The sequence below is a fragment of the Carassius carassius genome, chromosome 38 (genome assembly GCF_963082965.1).
Source record: "Carassius carassius chromosome 38, fCarCar2.1, whole genome shotgun sequence".
Taxonomy (NCBI): Eukaryota; Metazoa; Chordata; class Actinopteri; order Cypriniformes; family Cyprinidae; genus Carassius; species Carassius carassius.
The window spans coordinates 8,139,410-8,161,474 of NC_081792.1; the positions used below are offsets into that span (position 1 = coordinate 8,139,410).

The following is a 22,065-nucleotide window of genomic DNA, read 5'->3' on the forward strand; positions in this document are numbered from 1 at the left end:
CTAGTTGAAAGCAGAGGGCAAAGTGCCTTCTGACTCTAAATCACTCTGATAACTGGGTAGTCGGTGAAACAGAAACACACACTAAGAAGGCTAACAGCTACCCACATTCACAAGCAGTAAAAGGCGTGAAGGATCTGCATCTGAAGGTTACTGAAGCTTTAAACGGAAGCAAAAACAGTTTTTTATGTGTCCGTAAGCGAACAGTTTCGGCTCACTGCTGCTTGGACATACTGAAGGGGAATGGAGAAATCAAACCACAACCAAACACAAAGGAAAAAAGGAAGGAATACGACAAATCTGCCCTGCAAATAAAAGCAGACAACTAAATAAGGCTTGAGAAAGATGCAGAGAAGAGCAGCATACAGGCAGTCTGTGTCCTGAGTCAAGTTTTTCCACAGTTTTTTACATCTTTCCTATGGGCCTAATGTTGTAATCATTTTACAGCATAAAGCATTTCCTTTCTTCTTAACAGAGACATGATAATCAAATATGTAGAAAAATGTAGAGAGTGAGAGAGAGAGACTTAGAAGAAGGAAAAGCGAGAAACAGTAGAGATTGTGTAAGTCTATGGGAAACCTGTTACCAGAGCATGCCGGGAGTGTGGAGTGGGGCTGGGGTTCAAACAGGCAATAAAAGAGTGTGGAGGACAGGAAGAGGAGGAGGAAATTGGGTATATGTACCCTCAGCATTACCGCTAACATTTAACTTGTGCTTTATCATTTTCTTTTAAAGCTTCCCTCCGATTGCTGCTTGTGCACTGACCTTTACTAAAATACAAGACCCTTTCTGCTACTGCCTGCTATCAGAACAGCAAGAGTGTTCTTACAGTTTTACAAGGAAAGGAAGGTTTTACCACCACAAAATGTATATATTAAAGAAAGAAAAACAAGGAGCTGATTGTGTCAGTGATTTACCTTTTTGCTCCACTTCTATTTTTAGCGTTGGAAGAGAGAATGAAAGGAGTGCAGGGGGGAAAAAGAGATTAAAACGAATTAACCATCATGTCCATGATCACATGCAGTTAACATGTCATGAGGTTACGGGCATTATGCACAGAGCTACAGCTGTCAGAGGAGGAAGAGATCACAGTTAGACACCTTCAACATGAAAGAGAGCAAGGTTAAAGAGTGTTCTGTCACAGTACAAAAGGACAGTGTATGTGGCATTGAAGACAAATCAATCTGCTATTGTCGAGGGAAAGCTGCGGGGAAATACACCGGCTGAATTCTAGATAGTGGCGTATAGATTTTCATAAGAACTCAGGGACATCGACCAGGGAAATCTGAATTCCAGGTGGACAGATGGTAAGTTGTGCTGGAGGGAAACTCAAAACCAGAAAAATAAAGCTGTTCCTCGACTCTACAGTTCCTCTCCAAGCACAGAGTTCTGGTCAGCCCTTCTAGGCTTTATATGAACACTTGAATAGTCAGCTATGGCAGTATGCGGTTTCAATTTCCAACACATAAAGAGTGTAAAATATATTCTTACTTTTTAAAAGGACATATTTTCCTGTTTCTTTCAGTCTAGATCAGGGTGGCAGTGGGAGATTGGCAGGCTAGTGCTTTTTACTTTTGAAAATCATGCGTCCGTCATTTCTAAGGTTACTTTATGATTTCCTGATGAAAAAGAGCCATTTACTCACCCTCATGTCATTCCAAATACATCTGACTTTCTTTCTTTTGTGGAACACGTGCTTTTAAATAATATCACTCTTTTTCATGCAATTGCAATGATGCTCTATTTTAACTTTGTAACATTTGAAACAATGATAGATTCATGTCTCTCACACAAATCTATCAATTTGGTTCATATTTTTAATTGCTTTCATTAAATTGCTATGCTAATACATTGTGTCTGTCATCTGACTTCCAGGTCTGTAAATATAATACTGGCCAAAAAAAATTAATCATTCAGATTTTATTTTATTTTATTTTTCTTTGGCTGAAATGGTGATGAATTATAAATATAAATTATTGTTTGTGAATGTGATTTCCAAACATCTTAACAACTAAGGATATTTTAATTTTTTTTTTTTTTTTTTTTTTTTTAAGGCTCAGTTCTCGAGAAATTCTTATTATCATGATTTTATGAGCAAATACACTGTCCTTCCAAATCCTTCCATATAGCACTAGATAAAGATAAAGAGAGATAAACAGAAAGACAGACAGAAAGACAGAATGCAGGCAGACATTTAAACAGAATCTTGACAGTCTTCAGAAGTTTTATCTCATGAAGGCCATCTTCAGCATTTCAACATTTCCGACAATCTAAAGCTACATTTCTCAGATTTGCTTCTTGTCTTATTATGATTGATCGACTAATGGTGTCTATTCTGTGGCCACAATGTCCAGGAGTCACTGAGCACTGTGTTCTTTTTCATAAAAGTCACCATTTTCTACTGGAACTCATAGTTAAGCATAGGAATGAATCTCAAAAAACCTGTCCAGAACAAAAAATAAATAAATAACAAAGAAAGAGGACATAATATAAAACAGATTTTGCAGGGGAAAAAAAGAAAAAAAAAGGACCATTGAAATTTTTTTTATAATATATGTATATTATAGTTATACTACTTTTTGTTGTGCTGCCTTTATGCTGATTCAATAAAGAAATACTATAATACAAAATTACTGTATTACAGTAATGGTCGTCTAACGAGATTCACCTTTAAAATAGTGAAAATTACAAAGAAAAAAAAATTTGGATGCATTATAGCAATAATAATTTTGGATGGGAAATGTGCTTAATTGTCCTGAAAATAATACCATAATGCAAACAATCTTAATGGTCCATAAAATTGGTTTCAGTTTATTTATGGAAATTATATATTTGTTTTAATTTTGTGCATATTTGAATTTGGGGTCAACTTAGATTCTGGACATGTTTTACATCAGATTGACCTGGAGATAATACAGTGTGTCATTAGTCTGCACCCACAAAATGAATTTTAGGTTGAAACAAAGAAACAAATACATACATACAGTACATAATTAGATTTTGCTCATTAAATTAAATAATAAAGAAGTTAACCAGGTTACTAACGAGGTAGGTTAAAACTAATGAAATTATAGTGACATCCATCCACGGTTGCAAATCATTTCTAGTTAAGTCAGCCAATGCAATCTGGGCTGTGTTTCTCGATAACGATTGATCTTAGAGCTTAAAGGGTTAGTTCACCCAAAAATGAAAATTATGTAATTAATAACTCACCCTCATGTCGTTCCAAACCAGTAAGACCTCCGTTTATCTTCGGGACACAGTTTAAGATATTTTAGATTTAGTCCGAGAGCTCTCAGTCCCTCCATTGAAGCTGTGTGTACAGTTTACTGTCCATGTCCAGAAAGGTAAGAAAAACATCATCAAAGTAGTGCATGTGACATCAGAGGGTCAGTTAGAATTGAACCAAATCGAACTGAATTGTTTTAAACGGTTCGCGTCTCCAATATGCAATACGCATTAATCCGCAAATGACTTAAGCTGTTAACTTGTTTAATGTGGCTGACACTCCCTCTGAGTTAAAACAAACTACTATCCCGGAGTAATTCATTTACTCAAACAGTACACTGACTGAACTGCTGTGAAGAGAGAACTGAAGATGAACACCGAGCCGAGCCAGATAATGACTCGTTCTCGAGTCAAGAACCGGTTGCATCGGTTTTCGGATCACCAGTAGTTCTTTCGGGCAGTTCGATTCAATAAACCGGTTGAAGAAAACGGTTCACCGGTTCTTTTTGCCATTTGCGATGATTGCCCTTGATGCAAGCCTTCGGTTTACCTGGGCTCATAACATAAGCACAGAATCAGTTCAGAATCAATCACCAAAAGAATCAGTTCAGTTCAGACGCTCTGTGTGTCGGTCTGCTTCACGCTGAATCACACATGCGCAGTATCATCAGCTCCTCGGTTCTCAAATCGGACGCGTCTGACAGAAACGGTTCTTGACTCGAGAACGAGTCAGTTGTTTGTTCGTTATCTGGCTAGGTGTTCATCTTCAGTTCTCTCTTCACAGCAGTTCAGTCAGTGTACTGTTTGAGTACATGAATTACTCCGGGATATTGGTTTGTGTGAACTCAGAGGAAGTGACAGCCACATTAAAAAAGTTAACAGATTAAGTAATTTGTGGATTAATGCGTATTGGAGATGCGAACCGTTTAAAACGATTCAGTTCGATTTGGTGAAATGGTTCAAAAAGATCCGGTTACATCGAATGATTCGTTCGCGAACCGGATTTGACAAACTGCTTTGTTTTGAACAAACTTTTGTTTTTGACAAACTGCTTTGTCTTACAACAGACACGGAAGAGAAGACAATGCTGAATAAAGTCATAGTTTTTGCTATTTTTGGACCAAAATGTATTTTCGATGCTTCAACAAATTCTAACTGACCCTCTGATGTCACATGGACTACTTTGATGATGTTTTTCTTACATTTCTGGACATGGACAGTAAACCGTACACACAGCTTCAATGGAGGGACTGAGAGCTCTCGGACTAAATCTAAAATATCTTAAACTGTGTCCCGAAGATAAACGGAGGTCTTACGGGTTTGGAACAACATGAGGGTAAGTTATTAATGACATAATTTTGCAAATTGGGCGAACTAACCCTTTAAAACCTTAAAGCTTATCATTTTACGTGCGAGTCATTTTACGAGCGTTCGTTATTGTTTCATGTGCGTTTCCCAAAAATGCACTTAACACAGTCACTAATAGCTGTGCTTTAACTGCTACTTTGGAGTCACTATACAATTGTCAAGTGCTGAAATGTCACCATATAGAAGGCTCGTAATTGTAGTACACGCTCATTTATTGAAATGTTAACCTGTTGTCTTTCAAAGTTGTCTGCATTTCATACAACTCAGATATAATAAATATAACAATATATTATATTATATTATATTATATTATATTATATTATATTATATTATATTATATTATATTATATTATATTATATTATATTATATTACACTTGAGATAATACTATATAATATACTTTAGAGAGAGAGAGAGAGAGATAGAGGTTATTTCCGGGTCCAATATAGTAATAAAGTTTGCAATAAAGTACAATCAAATCCTTATGTTATAATCACATTGCACTTGAATAAAGTTGAAGTTAATCTGCTGATTCTCATAGGGCTTTACGATTACTCCAGAGCGCTCGTAGATCTACGAGGATTTCCAAGTGCTACTTAAGTTATGATGGTTTTGGGAAACAGTCGTACAATAATTTTTAAAAATTTCTTAGGCTTACGGATCTTTTGGGAAATGCAGCCCTGGACGGATCTCAGAGTATGCACTTAATACCGGGACAAATCCTGTTTTCTGAGATAACATTGGCCAAATACCATCATGAACATCCCACTGTTGCAACCAAACAAGACCAAATAAGAAAATTACTTCAAGAAAAGAAAAAATTATAAAAATAAAAAAATAAATACAGCATTCAGCAGCCTGAGGGTGACATGAGGGCTCTTGGCGTCCTAGAGAGTCAAACTGTGATTAGTAAATAAAACTGTTACAGACCTGGAAATGCCTAAAGGGGGCAATACAAAAACATTAAGACAAAAAAAAACAACAATACAAAACCGTATTCTATGAGGGTGCTCGCATCAGAAAAGACACATGAACAATCACATATTACATAATAACAATCGATATTCCTGGAGAAAAGCTGAAAAACATGATCCTTTATAAAACAACAGCTTTTAAAATTCTGTGTGGGATTTGACTTCAATAACCCATAGATATGGATGTAGATTAAACTTATACTAAGAACTAAAATCCAGTGAGCCTTTGTTATTTTGGGATTGTGAAGAGAAATGTGCAGCAGAAGACCTCATCTGGTATGTGAAGTCTCTGGAAACATTCTCTGAAAAGACGAGACAATTCAATCAGAGAATAATATTACTGTCTAATTGTTTAATGGAGCAAAACAATCCATACTCTTAATGTAATGGGAAATCTGAGAATAGAAGTGAGGCGTTTGTTTGGAGTTTGTTCATGTAAGATCCATGTGCAATCATTTGTGTTTTCTGACAGTCGTATAGCTGCGGTTCCTCTTCAGGAACTTGAGCTGCGTCGAAAGCGCTTTGGGGAACGCGTTCAGCGTAAGCGACTCTGAATATCGTGTGTAATCAGTCCGATGGAAGGGCGTGACGTCACCGACGTGGTGACGTAAGCGACCAGGAAGCTATAAAAGCACAGCTTCGCGTCTTTCAGCAAGCGCTCTGTGTGTGAATGTCATTTGTCCGTCTTGTGAGTCTTATTTACTGTTGTCTGTCCAGCTAAAAGAGCTCCTAGACATGCCAAAAAGCAAGGCGAAAGTTAAGCACTCAGATGGCGAATCCAAATCGCGTTATAGGCTGTGTGTTCCTCCCTGCCCGAGATACATAACGGGTGGGGATACACACAACCTGTGCGTGGTTTGCCTGGGTTCGAAGCACGCTGAGTCGGCTCTCGAGGGGGCCGACTGCCCGCACTGTGAGCGAATGTCGGTGCGGCTGCTTCGTTCCCGGAGGGCCCTCTTTGAGGAGGGGGCCTTCGCCAGCTTTCCCCGGGGTGCTGGTCCCGCTTCTGCCGAGGCAGAACGGCGGCTGCACTCGTGGGGTTCGCAAGTCGATCTGGTGGAGGGAATGGAGACGGGCCAGTCCTTATCTCCTTCCACTTCTGCCAGATCCGGCACCCAATCCCTAGAGTCGGAAGCACGCACAGCGGTTCCTTCCACTCAGGGTGAGGGATCGACGCTCCGCCTCTCTTCCTCCGAGGAGGTCGATGTGGAGTCGCTCGATAGGGATTCGCCAACCCACTCGCTACAGTATGAGGAGCTCTTAGAGGTGGTTACTCGCGCGGTGGCCAAATTAAGTATCGATTGGCCCGCCGAAAAGTCTACTGAACCGCAGAGAAGCAAGCTGGATGAACGCTTCCTGCGCGCGAGTCAGCCACCTCCCAGCCGGGGCCTTCCATTCTTTCCCGACCTGCATGATGAGATCGCCAGGTCGTGGAAACGTCCATTCTCGGCCCGCCTCTACATCCCCTCGTCTGATTATTACGGAAATGTAGTGGGGATGGGAGAGCACGGTTATAGAGCGATGCCCCGGGTGGAACAGACGCTTGCGAGCTATCTGTCCCCTGGCGCGGCATCGTCTCTAAAGGCCCCGGCATTGCCCTCAAAGCCACTAAGAACAACTTCGGCTTTGGTGGGCAAAGGGTATGCAGCTGCAGGTCAGGCTGGTGCGTGTCTGCACACCATGGCGGTGTTACAGGCGTACCAGGCCGACCTGCTTAAGGAGCTAGACGAGGGAGAGGAGATCAAGTCCCATGATATCTCTGAGTTAAGAAGGACCGCTGATCTCTCCCTCCGCGCCACCAAGGAGACCGCACGAGCGATTGGGCGGTCCATGGCAGCTATGGTGGCCGCGGAGAGGCACTTATGGTTGACCCTGTCCGATATGAAAGAACGGGACAGGGTCTGCCTCATGGACGCCCCGATCCAGCCGACTGACCTGTTCGGCGACGCAGTTAATTCTGTCGTCGACAGGTTCCAAGAGGCCCACAAACAGGCGGCGGCGTTCCATAAGTTCCTCCCTCGTCGCTCCCTCGGGGCATCTGGGAAGGAGATCCCCCAGCCGCACCCTAGCTCCTCACACCGCGAGGCCCAGAAACAGAGCGTCGCCTCTCGTGCTCCTCCGCGTCGGGAACGAGAGTCTCAGCGACGCTCTAGGCCGAGGTCTTCTAAGCCCAAATTAGATCTAAGGGCGGTTATCGAAGCTAAGAAGTACTCGGCCAAGAAACCCTGACGCCAATGGCCCGGGGTTTCAGAGGGCAGCCTCCGCTGGGGTACAACGGTACACACCGCAGTCCACGGTGCCCGTCCCACCTCAGTGCCCTCTAGGGGTCGTTCTACCAACCCTGCCAGTGCTCCAGGGCGCAGCGGCCCCGGGCGAGCATCGTTCTCAATATCCTCTGCCCGTGCGCGTAGCGGGGCTGGGACGCTCGCCGCCCCTGCGGGGGTCTCTTACACCAGAGGTCAGTCTCGAGAGACTGATTCCCTTAGTAGATTATTTAGCAGCGTGGAAACTACTGCCAAATGTATCTCGTTGGGTCCTGCATATAGTAGAAAAAGGCTACCGCATTCAGTTCGGCTCCGTGCCGCCTATATTCAACGGGGTCGTTCACACGATAGTGGGCCCCATGCAGGGTCTGGTTATGGAACAGGAAGTGAAAACCCTATTAGAGAAGGGGGCCATCGAGGTGGTCCCTCCTCAGGACAGGGAGTCCGGATTTTACAGCCGGTATTTCATAGTTCCAAAGAAGGATGGGGGGCTGCGTCCGATTATAGACTTGAGGGTCTTAAATCGTTCAGTTATGAGACTGAAGTTCAGAATGCTCACAATCAAGCATGTTGTAGCTCAGATCAGGTCCGAGGACTGGTTTGTCATGATAGATCTCAAAGACGCATATTTTCACATCTCCATCCTTCCACAACACAGGAAGTTTCTGAGGTTCGCTTTCGGGGGTGAAGCCTAGCAATATCGAGTACTTCCCTTTGGCCTCGCACTCTCACCCCGCACGTTCACGAAGTGTGTAGATGCGGCTCTGGCCCCCCTGCGCATGCAGGGCATCCGCATTCTCAATTATATCGACGATTGGTTGATTTTAGCTCAGTCAGAGCAGATTGCGGTTCGACATCGAGATGTCGTTCTCGCACATATGGGGGAGCTGGGTTTGAGACTGAACGCCAAGAAGAGTGTACTTTCTCCGGTTCAGAGAACCACCTATCTAGGCGTAGTATGGGATTCGACCGCAATGCAGGCACGATTGTCCCCTGCTCGTATCGAGTCGATCCTCATCTCAGTCAAGAGAGTCAGAGAAGGCCAGTCACTCACTGTCAAACAATTTCAGAGATTGTTGGGTCTGATGGCAGCTGCGTCCAACGTGATACCTCTTGGCCTGCTGTACATGAGACCCCTACAGTGGTGGCTCAAGACCAAGGGATTTTCTCCGAGGGGCAATCCGCTTCGCACTATCAAGGTCACGCGGCGCTGCATCCGTGCCTTAGACATGTGGAAGAAACCTTGGTTCTTGAATCAGGGCCCGGTGCTGGGAGCTCCTTGTCGCCGTGTGACACTAGCGACGGACGCGTCCCTCAACGGCTGGGGTGCGGTCATGAGTGGCCACCCTGCCCGTGGTCTATGGAGCGATCACCATCTAACATGGCATATCAATTGTCTAGAAATGCTAGCAGTTTACCGTGCACTGAAGCACTTCCTCCCAGACCTGAGAGGTCACCATGTGTTGGTGCGCACCGACAACACATCAGTGGTCTCTTACATCAACCACCAGGGAGGTCTGCGTTCGCGCCCTTTGTACAAGCTGGCGCACCAGATCCTGGTGTGGTCCCAGAGCAAACTCCTCTCATTAAGAGCAGTATATATTCCTGGGAAGTTAAATATGGGAGCAGACATACTGTCAAGGCAGGGGCCGAGGAGACTTCACCCACGAGTGGTAGATCAGATATGGAGAGTGTTTGGCAGGGCTCAAGTAGACCTTTTTGCGACTCAGGAGACGTCACAATGTCCCCTCTGGTTCTCTCTAGTTCATCCAGCTCCTCTGGGACTGGACGCTATGGTACAGACCTGGCCGAGGCTTCGTCTGTACGCATTTCCCCCTATTGCTCTGCTCCCGGGAGTTCTGGCGGGACGGGGTCCGTCTGTTATTAGTAGCCCCATTCTGGCCGGGCCGAGTATGGTTCTCAGATCTAGTCTCGCTCCTCGACGGCTCTTCGTGGGAGATACCAATCAGGACAGACCTACTCTCACAGGCGCAGGGCACGATAATTCACCCTCGCCCGGAGTTGTGGAAGCTGTGGGTGTGGCCCCTGAGGGGGCACAACTGGTAGCAGCTGGTCTCTCAACTGAGGTTGTTGAGACCCTACTCCAATCCAGAGCTCCCTCTACGAGGAAACTGTACGCCCTGAAGTGGAAGCTCATCACTTCATGGTGCAGAGACCACCAGCTAGACCCAGCAAACTGCCCAGTTGGTACAGTTCTGGAGTTTCTACAGGCTAGGCTCTCTGCAGGGTTGACCCACTCTACTCTGAAGGTTTACGTGGCGGCCATTGCGGCCTACCACGCCCTTCTCGACGGTCAGTCTCTGGGAAGACACCCCCTAGTTACACGTTTCCTCCGCGGTGGACTGAGGCTGAGACCTCCAGTACGGTCCCGTATTCCCCCGTGGGACTTGGTTGTGGTGTTCGAGGCTATGTGCAAACCCCCGTTTGAACCTATTCAAGATATCTCAGACAGACATCTCACACTTAAAACCTCTTTTCTGTTGGCTATTACCTCTCTGCGGAGAGTAGGAGATCTTCAGGCCCTCTCGGTGGCCCCTTCTTATCTTGAGTTTGCACCAGGCATGACTAAAGCGTTCATATACCCTCGAGCGGGATATGTTCCCAAGGTTCCCTCTGTTACACCACGACCTGTAGTGCTGCAGGCCTTCTTTCCTCCTCCCTTTCGGGAGCCCGACCAGGCGAAGCTAAATTGTATGTGTCCGGTTCGAGCACTGGACGCATACGTCCACAGAGCTGCCCTGTGGAGAAAAACTGACCAATTGCTTGTGTGCTACGGTCCCCCCAAGAGGGGTTCTCCTGCTTCTAAGCAGACTATTAGTCGTTGGATAGTCGAGGCTATCAATGTTACCTATGAGTCCTCCGGTCGTCCCCCGCTGTCGGGAGCCAAGGCTCACTCTACTCGGGGTATGGCGGCCTCTAAAGCCTTCTTAGCAGGTGTATCCATGCTGGACATCTGCTATGCTGCGGGGTGGTCCACGCCCTCTACATCTGTTAGGTTCTATGGCCTAGATATGCCAGTCACTCCAGGCGCTTCTGTCCTTCTGTCCTGAGCTGTGCTCTTCGGATACACACCAGGCAGGGGTTTGGTAGTCTGGCGGCGTTAGGACTCGTTCACCAAAGCGCTTTCGACGCAGCTCGAGTTCCTGAAGAGGAACGTCTCTAGGTTACGTATGTAACCCTAGTTCCTCGAGGGGACGAGACGCTGCGTCTCGGAGCCATACCCCCGGCACCCCTGCCGGCGCTTGCTGGTACTCGAAGCTGACGCCAGCTGCGTGGCACGTGCTTTTATAGCTTCCTGGTCGCTTACGTCACCACGTCGGTGACGTCACGCCCTTCCATTGGACTGATACACACGATATTCAGAGTCGCGTACGCTGAACGCGTTCCCCAAAGCACTTTCGACGCAGCGTCTCGTTCCCTCGAGGAACTAGGGTTACATACGTAACCTAGAGACGTTTCTTACAAGCAAAATACTAACGAAAAACATCTTTGGTCTGTTTTGTAGTTGGCATAACACTGGCATATTTTTGCATGGCCAAATAATTTTTTCAAGGGCAAGAAAATCATGCTGGTCTGTCTCTGAGCAGTTATATGTGCTAAGACTGGACGTCAGAGAATGCTGCTTTGCATTCATGTAGTGCGTATTGTTGTAATGTTCCTGATAGATGAAAGACTGCTAAAAAGTAGCATTTCACAGGGAGAAAAGCACATGGAAATGGTTTACATTTAACAGCTTATATTTTAGTTTTTATGAAACAATGTCAGATTTAAACAAGGCAGCTAATAGCATTTTATATCCATCTCTGTGCACTACAATCACACCTGCACAAGGTGTGCAGAATGAAGTGCAATGAAATACAATCATTAGAATGAAGCATTGCATCATAAGAACACACGAATAACAATTTCTTTCCTCAAGGAAATAGCAGTGCTTGCAAGGCAGCAAACAAATAGTGTTTTAAGTTTTAAGCTTAGATTTGCCATAAAGACGCTTTTGCTGTTTTCGTGAATCTTGTGCTCATCTCATCTCTAAAGAAATATGGTTAAATAGCAAGAAAGAATAAATACAGGAAAGGACTAACCACACATAGTGTGACATCATTTTCATAAATTGCAGATTATTATATAATGCTGTCTTGCAAACACTGATATTGATAATACAGTGCCTATAAAAAAGTATGTTATTATTATTATTATTATTATTATTATTATTATTTTATGTAATAATATTAATATGTATTTTTTATTTTTTGTTTATAAAAATACAGCGAAATATTTGTTCTACAATAAATGTTCATATTTTAGAATCATTATTATATAAAGCAAAATTTGTTTGTTTGGTCAAAATGTATTACATTTATTTTAAATGCATATTAACCCTTTAATGTACAGTAAGTGTACAAATTGAGTTATTTTAACTTTCTTCCACATTGTTTGAGAATCTCCCACATGCCTTCTGGCAAACTGCAACCAAGATGTTTTTTTTTTTTTTTTAAACAACAGTAGCTTTATCTTTGGCTCGGAATAAAAATAGAGAAGCATGAGGCAACAGTTGTTGCATGCACGGTCACCAATCTCAGCCACTGAAGATTGTAAATCATTGGTCTGTTGGTGGTCTCTCTCACATGTCCTGCACAGTCACTTGGTTTTAGAGGGCGGTCTAGGTAGATTTACAGCTGTGCCATACTCTTTCCATTTCTTAATTGTTGATTTAAGTGTACTCCAAGGGAAATTCGGTGACTTGGAAGTATATTTGTATCCATCCCCTTCTTTGTGCTTTTTAATTACAATTCACTTTCACTGCTTGGAGTCTGTAGTAATGACTCACCAGGAGTTGGACCTTGCTGATAGAGCTGTATTTATACTACAATCAAATGAAACCACTTTACTACTCACATGTATCTATTTAACTTTGATTTTGAAAATCAATTGGCTGTACCAGTGATGGTTTAGGGGTGTTCATTTTTTTTTTTTTTTTTTTTTTTGTGGATGCTGCATTTGTTTGACTTTTTTCTATTAATCAGTTGCAAAATAAACTAAATCGAATCCATTGCTAATGATATAAAATAACAAAACCTGGAAAAAGTGCCTACTGTACACTTTATAAACACTGTATTATCAAAGACAAACAACTGAATCCTGTAGAAATGCATTTTAAGGCACGCTCATAAAAGAGTAATACATTTTTTTATATATATTTTAGAAAATGGCTCATACTTACTATAGGGAACACATTCATACTGGACTTCAAGGTACTTATATGTTCCCGGGCAGGGGTCAGGAAAAACATCTGGTCCAGTGATGACGATGCACTGCGTTCTGTTGTTACACCTGGACGAAGAGAGATAAAGATACCAGAAATCAGAAGAGTGAAACACAAAAGAAAACTATTTGCACCAGAGTAGAAAGAAACGCTCTGGATTGAATAAAACTATATCAACAGAATTTGGAGAAATTAGAATTTTTGAATTTCTGCTTGATGGTACTGTATCTGTTTTAACAAAACATTTTCTATGGTAAAAAATGCTTGTATTGAACCCTGGATATCCCTTCATCTGTGTGGACAATAGCATCAAACTGAGAGCGAGCGTGCACACAGCTGATGGACGGACGGATGATAGCCCGGAGCAGGAGCCAGATAAAAGACAACGGGAATTAGAGCGGATGCCAAAGTGGCCTTTTTTAAACCAGTGACAAAGATAAACAGCCTCATCTATGAGTGTTCATACCTGCCAGCACATGAGTTATACATCTGAATGAATCCCCCCTGAGGTCAGGCTGATTGGACCTATGATGGATTCATTTTCTTTATATGCCATTTCACTCGGAATGAACGAACCATCCCTCCACTGCCTGTTTAACAGGAAGTCATGCAGAGGGTGGTTTATGTGGGTTCTAGGAACTAAAATTAAAGACATCAATAAAAGATAAAGTGTAGAAATGATCTCATGGCTTACAGTCACAGTGTACAGTGAGATGTTGGAAACGAAGTGGCAGTATCGTCCATCAATCTGCGTCACGTTGTTCCTGAGGTCTGCGCCAATGCTGTCCGCTGGATAAACTTTTTTTGTTTTTGTTTTTTTTTTCATTTTAGAACCAAAAAGGTTTTAAAGGCTTTTTTTGTTTGTTTGTTTGTTTGTTTGTTTGTTCTTTAAACAAAAGTGTACTTGTGCTTTAAAAATCCCAGAAACCGACACACTGATCTCAATAAATAAATAAATAAATAAAAATGTTGATTGTTAATGGTTTTGAGAGAAAACAAAACAAAAACAAAAAACAAAGAAAGAAAACATTTGATTTTATAAGGATGCATTTTTTTGATGAAAAATACAGTAGAAACAAAGGTAAAAAAAAAAAATGTGACTATGATTACAGTTAAACAACTGCTCCTATTTTTATATATTTTACATGTTAATTTATTCCTCTGAGGCTAATCTGAATTTTCAGCAGACATTATTCAAGTCTTTAGTGTAACATGATCATTAATATGCTGATTTATTGCTCAATAAACAATTGTATTATTATTACTGTAGAAAACAGTTTTTGCTGCTTGACATTTATTATTATTATTATTATTATTATTATTATTATTATTATTTTTTTTTTTTTTTTTTTTTGTGGAAACTGTGACATTTTTCCTTAATAATGAAATTAAATCTTTTGTAATACTATAAGATAAAAAAAACAAAAAAACTTGGTACTAGTGGTGTTTATTATTACCAGAATATCTTGTATATTGTAGATTTGAAATATGAAAGACTGCTGTATGCTGTATAATCTCACAGTGTCTAAGGAAAAAGCAGGATGATTGTCCTAATTAAGAGGAAAAGAATCTGGAAACAAAGGTCTTGGGTTTGGGAATAAAGAGCATGTTTTACTGTTAGCGCAGTGCGGGGGTGAATTAGCCTGCTGGCGTTTTTCTGACCTGGCCTTGGGGTAGCATCTCCTCCTGCAGTAATTTCTCTTTACCTCAGCATGTGACTCTGACAATTCATTTGTCTTATGTTCTATTTGCTAATAAACAAGTGGACTTTTTTTTCTTTTTTCGTAAAAGCAGTAAAGCACGTGGAACAGAGTCCTGCTCCGTTCACAGCTGTGAATTCCCAGCGGTCATGTTTGAAGATGAGAAGAATTTTATAGACACGAGCTTTGCTGAAAAACACGTCCCTCATATGGGAGTTTCTTTATTAATGAGCACTCATATGTGGTAAGAGATGAGAATATCAGCATGTTTACCCATATAAATGAATTATGGATCTAAAATTATAACACAAGGCCAAAGCTGGAATCATAATGTGGTGATTGGTTGTTTGGTTATTTGTAGTTGTATTGCAAGGAGACATTCCATTCAGTCACAATGTGCTGTTCATTCGCATAATGTTCCATATGAATAAATTATGATCACAAATAAACTGAAAAAAATGAGAAAAAATGAATAATAACTTCTGGAGTCAACATAATGGCTAACAGAGGTTTTTTTTTTGAAAGCTTGCATTGTTACAGTATAGATACAAAAATAATAATTTGTTTTGTTTAGTTTGTTATTAATGAATGAATTAATGAATGAATTAATGATGCAAGCAAGCAAGCAAACCTTTGAAAAAATAAAAAATAAATAACTATGATTCACCAATTTATTTATTGTTTTAATTATTTTAATGAATCATTGTTTTTTAGTGATAAAATAATAAACAACTTTTAAACAATTAATTCCAAGGCTGGTTTACTGGATATATGAAGTTGATTTTTTTTTTTTTTTTATATTATTATTATTTATATATATATATAGCTATAAATGACACTTTGGATTAAAGTTTTGTTTTTCTAATTCAATGGCATAAAATGTGGAAAGACTGTCCAAACACAGTTTGGGCTACTCTATGCTAAATTCTCATTCTCATGATGTTCCTGTTAGCTGACAGTTGGTGTTTGCTCTTCACACCACAGTCACACGTCAGGCGTTTTCGCAGGGCACCCCTCATTAGACAGAACTCTCCCCCCTAAACTCTGAACACTCACCAAAGCAACGCTTCCAAGACATCACAACATTTACAGTCAAAATTTCACTCATTAAAGAAAAACAATAGTTTGGTAAATTGAAGGAAGTGGTTCAGACAGGAAATCTGGACTAAAAATGCCCAGAGGAAAGAAAATATCTATCTCTATTCAAATTTGGCTTTAGTTAAGGAGCTCAAAGCAAACTAAACTTAACACAGTTTTAGAGTCAAATTCAGTATGTTCCCAGAACATTTGAGTACTTTAGTAGTACAGATCTTGATTGATCTATAAAAATATCATAAACAGTATATGACACATCATATATTATAACGCCCTTCTAAGATGGTATTGTATTTGTCACAGTAACTATATCAAAGTAAAAAAAAATAAAAATCCAATGAGGCCTGAATGTACATAACTGCTTCATTTGCAATATTGTATCTGAATATTGGAACAAATTGATGTATATTAAACCTATCTATTCTCTGCTATGTTATTACGGACGAGGTAGTCATTCACTTATGTCACAAAAAAAGACCAGCATGTGTTATCTGCCTCTTCAGTTAAGGAAGAAACAGATTTGTTTGTGATAACTACATTAAACCTGGACAAGTCAGTCAAACTGAAAAGGACAGAGATCTACCCAAGTGATGTAAACGGACATTCTTACAGACCAAAATACATTAAACCAAATCCTAGACAAGTGATAAGGGAAATCAGAATTATGGCAGTACACTTGGAGTCCTTATATATATATATATATATATATAAAATATAAGATTACAGGATTTCTAAAGTCTGTTCTGAATTCAACTTAACTTCCTCTATCCATAGCGCCGAACAGCCCAAACCTCATATATCTAATTAAATCAGGAATCATGGGCATTATTTTAGACTTTATTATCAGGCCAGTGATATTCCCAATGCTCTGAATTCTTAAACAGGTGTAGCTGTTGTTTCCAGAAGCTTGTATTAACGGTGACTTATGAAAGCTTAATCTGCAAGGCTAGAAGTATTCACTAATACCATATGTACAGTGTGAGTGCCATACACGGCTGTGTGCTAGCGCTGGTCTTCTGAGAGCCATACGGACGCCTCTGTCATAGATATTAATGGTGTGAATACAGAACAAATTTCCCCCATCCAGCACTGCAGCGTTCCCTCATGTTCCCCAAAGCAGGGTACTTAGCAGAGCAAGGGCGATAGGAGCAGGAGAAATACTGCAAATAAAGTTTTGTTTCAGATGTGTTGCTAAGGGACTGAGACAAAAACTTGCATAATATTTCATTCACAGCTGTGATCATAAGTTAAATAATAAGCTATGTTAATGTAATTAAAATAGCATGTTGTATTTTATTTTATTTTACTTACTACTATTATTATTATTATTATTATTACTGTTGTTTTCTGTTCCCCTTCTGTTTTCTAGGTAAAATCCTGTGTCTCTGAATACTCACAAATACCAGTAAAATTTTGCAAGCAAGCAAACTAATTAATAAATAAATACATTAAGCTGGGAGAAATTGTATTATGAACTGAAACATAATTTATTGTTTTAATTGGATAGATAGACAGACAGACAGACAGACAGACAGACAGACAGACAGACAGACAGACAGATAGATAGATAGATAGATAGATAGATAGATAGATAGATAGATAGATAGATAGATAGACAGATAGATACTGAATTAAAAAATAAATATACTTAATTGTATTTAAAAATGTATTTATTTCATGATAAGTATACTAAAAACATCTATTACAAATACATGGGAATTAATGAAATATATATATATATTCTAAAGGATGAATATATATCCCTTATCTCTCTCACTTATTTCTCACTGAACGCAGCTCTCAACAATATCTAAGTTGTCTAATATTTAAGAGCAAGAGAAGGCCAGCACACAGAAAATGCAGAAAGTGCCTCTGGTTGCTCATATAAATCCACATTATTAAACAAGTTAATAGACTTTTGACACAAGCCCACAGGACATAGAATAAGGTGTTTACATTAATTAATTTGATATAAGCTGGTGTATACATATATAAAAAATAATAATTAAATAAAAAAAGAAAGTTTTCTTTTGCAAAGAAATGAAGTAGCGTTGAGTGAAAGCTTCTATTATTAAGTATAGTAATCTATTATTAATGCAACTATAGCAGTGAAAGATTGTGAAGCTGCTGGTGATTCATTATTTGGCCAGAAAGCTAACAAGATGAAAAGTGCACAACAATGCAATTTCACATCTGGACTAAACCTGCAGAGGCAAATCCCTGCCTAGAGTTCCTGTGCAGATTAGCACCCACTTGAGACGCCTAATTGCCTGCAGCTGAAAGGACTAATTGAGATGCCACATTTCCAAACCTATTTCCCCACGAATCCCAACGTTCTTGTATTAAGCCGAGCGGAACTGTACGCCACTCCTGCAGCAATACGTATCAAAGCCCGGCTCACACATCACTTCCTGTTTTTTAGCACAAGCCTCCAGATGTACCACACTGTCTAAACTCAAAAGAAGATTGGATATGAGCGCCTTGAGATCTGATTTGGTTAGGTTGTAATCAAAGACGGGCAAATGAGATAGAAGACACGTTTAGAAGAGAGAGGTTTAGAAAAGGAGTATGGAAAGAACATTTGCATGGAAGAACCTGCCTTTGAGACATGATCTTGAATGCATCGGGCAGATAACAGTTGATGTTCTCCATTTGAAAGGGGTCAGCATCGCAGATCTTGTCGTCTGTCCGGCCGTAATTGGCAGTCTCGATCTTGATGACATCACTTCCTGGACAGCGTAGGTCGATGGGGTAACCCTCGCAAGACAGCTCCCGTCTCACCAGACCAAACGGCATGGCTGCCCGACTGAACCCTGGAAGACAGAGAGAGACTTCAACCCCAAAAAATAAATAAATAAATGCTACACAAAATCTAGTGTCATGAAATGTCAAGTATTAAGAGAGAAGAGTCAAGGTATTTTTAAAGGCTTGTCAAACTGACAGCAAACACTGTTTCAGCCCAGAATCAAAAGAAGGACGTAAGGAACGGTGGCTATTTTAAGAAACATTTACACTGATATTTAAGCAAATAAAATGATTTCAGCAAATTCTCATTGCTGCAATGTAAAAAAAAAACCAACTGATGAATTGATCTAATGAATGAGAGACGCAACAATGCTGCAAATGCTGGCAACCCATGTACAGTTACAAAACAAAATATCAAATATAAAGTGCTGACACAAGTATTTCTCTCCATTTTATGGAAGGGTGAGAAAGGCCAGACAATACGAGAAATGCAGTTAAAAAAAATAAAAATAAAATGTCTGTCAAATGTCTGCTCAGAGAGTGCAATCTGGTCCTGAGCTCAGAGTAGCATGTAAGGAGCATTTCCCTCATCATGCTGATCTCAAACACAAATAAAACACATTCAGTCACAATCACCAGCCCTGAACTTAAATATATATCCATATTTTTAGAAATTAATCTCACGTGCAAAACGCAGCATGGATGCAGCAGAAAATAATCAGTTATGTGCAATGTCTGAAAACTGCATCTATCCATCTGCACAAAAATTTGTCACAAAAAAAATAAATAATAATAATTATATATATATATATATATATATATATATATATATATATATATATATATATATAATCAAAATAAATGCACAAATAATAATAATAATAATCTTACAAAAATCCAACTTTAATTATTGGCCATCATTTCTGATTTGCTTGGTGCATCAGACTGTAAATGGTGTTAAAATGTGCCTTTTTAAAAAATACTAATTTATTACAAAGATCCATAGCCTGAGAGAAAGACTGCTGTTTAATCTATATTTCCTCCAGCAATGTTTATAACTTTGGCCACTTAAGTAAGAAATCCAACTAAAAGCAGATTGATTGATTGAAGTAAGTGGAATTATAAAGTCAACATCTTGGCTCTGCATTTCTTTCATTCATGTTTTCAAATGAAGAGGAAAATAATCTGTCTGCTGAGAAGCTTCTCCTGTAATTATTCAGTCAGAACGCAGTCACTGCACAGCATTTCCCCCTGTGTTTGACATGCTGAGATGTTCTCAAAGACACTGACAGCAAAATGGATTTAAATGACTTTAAAAAGTAAATTCAGTGGAAATCAAATCTAGGGTTGTAGAAGGTTTTTTTTTTTTTTTAATCTGTCGTCATTCCTTGTGACCATTAGAAACTAAACACAGCAGCAAGTTTTGACTGATGACAGGTGTTGCCGCCTCAGATATGTCATTTTATAGTGCGCCGCTCAACAACATGCAATTCAGTTTGTGACCCGGTAGAACCACCAGTGAGGGCTAAAGCTCAATAAAATGCTCGAGGATTGGATGAACTTTATTCAAAACCATTTGAAAATGCCTGTAAACTAATTGCCACATTGCTTGGCCTCTGTAAATTACATGTCTTAAATATTGTTTATTATTATTATTATTATTATTATTATTATTATTATTATTATTTAGATATTGTTATTAATCATCATATTGATGGTGCCATCATTTAATGAAAAAAATAGTAATAATAATAATAATAATAATAATAATAATAATAATAGTGATTTTATCTGTGGATGTGTAAAACTACATATCATTTATTTTAAGTACATTATTTTACGTAACATTATTACATTTCATTGCATTTGGTTCTGCAAGGACACATTCAACTGATCAAAAGTGACAATAAGACTGTTACATAGTTATATAAATATATGTTTAAAATAAATGCAGTCCTACTGAACTTTCTATTCAACAAGGAATCATAAAAAATAAATAAATAAAATCATGGTTTCCACAAAAATTCTAAGCAGCAGAACTTTTGGTAATAATAAGAAATGTTTCTAAAGCACAACATTAGGACATTCAAATGACTTCCAAAGGATCACTTGACACTAAAGGATCGAGTATGGCTGCTGACAACTCACAGGAATAAATCACATTTTATAATGTAAAATACAACAGAAAACACTTCTTTCCAAGTATAAAAATAATTCACAATACTAATGTTTTACCTTGCTGATATTTTTACTATCATTTACTGATCAAATAAATGGATCTTCAAGAGACTTATTTCAAAAAACATAAAAAATCTTACCAAACTATTGAACGTATGCATAATTTCAAAATATAATAGTTATAGATTGGCTGCAGTTAGAGCGAACAGAGCTCACAAAGCATTCAAGTTGACATGAATAATGTGACTAAATTTTATCATTTTTTATTTATTTATTCAATTTATTTTGCTAAGGTCTTTTCAGTCTTTTGCTTTAGCACTGAAATTCACAGTCCCTTTCCCTGGTCTACATTCCACTGCACTTTAATGCAACTGGATTGTGAGGTCACAATGGTGTTTGAGCAGATCAATCGGGCTGCGGCGTTGTCCTGCATTATCTCACTTGGCCCTTTTCCCTTCTGACTCCAACTACACAGGAATAGCACAGCCAAACCTGCCCCCTTTTCACCCCATCCGATCAGCTCTGCTAAAACTCTCCATTTTCCCCAGCTGCGGTTTCGCCACATGGCAACAGATTTGATCCTTTTAACCACGCTCCACTCTTTCATTTTACCAGAACACCAGGAAAACCAGAGTATGTTGAGGGCATGGAGTGGACGATAATGAGAAACTTTGACGTGTTTCTGCGGCCTGGTATGTCAAGTTTACAACATGCAATACTTCTCCAGTGTCTTGGAATTACATTAAAACACATTCCCAAAGCCAGAACCCCGAAACACCCACCAGCGCAGTTCATGCATCATGTAGTCCACTGGAGCCTGCTTCACAAACAGCTTTTCAAAAGCAGGACAATTGATTAGGCCTGGAGTCACTGCTGACTCACGCTGTTATGGACGGATATTTCAGGACACGGTCACATCTATACAGTACAGAAAAAAGGGCCAGACTTCCAAATCTAATTAAGGGGAAAAGACTTAATTCTGTATAGAGGAATTTTTTCACTGCACTGTAAAAATGTTTCAAAGCAGACTGAAGTAGTTCAAGTAGGCTGGAGCATTAACATTATATCAGTTAATGAAACATATATTACAGCGAATTTCTCACAACCACAGCTGCCTTTTTTTTTTTTTTTCTTCTTTTTTGTCTTACATTTAATAGGATTTTAACATTTAAAAAGTGCTTGTTAACAAAACGCCTTCTAAAGCTTTACTCTCTCTCTCTCTCTCTCTCTCTC

The 22,065-nt window shown here is 39.8% G+C and overlaps 1 protein-coding gene across 1 annotated transcript in view; it reads right to left on the reverse strand.

Moving 5' to 3' along the window:
• LOC132119246 (adhesion G protein-coupled receptor L2-like) overlaps positions 1–22,065 on the reverse strand; it is a 113,052-nt gene that overhangs the window by 45,992 nt on the left and 44,995 nt on the right. Inside the window, exons 3-4 of the mRNA XM_059529055.1 lie at positions 18,509–18,722; positions 13,073–13,182 (exon numbers count right to left, since the gene is read on the reverse strand). Coding sequence (XP_059385038.1) covers positions 13,073–13,182; positions 18,509–18,722 — 324 coding nt within the window. The remainder of the gene's footprint in view (positions 1–13,072; positions 13,183–18,508; positions 18,723–22,065) is intronic.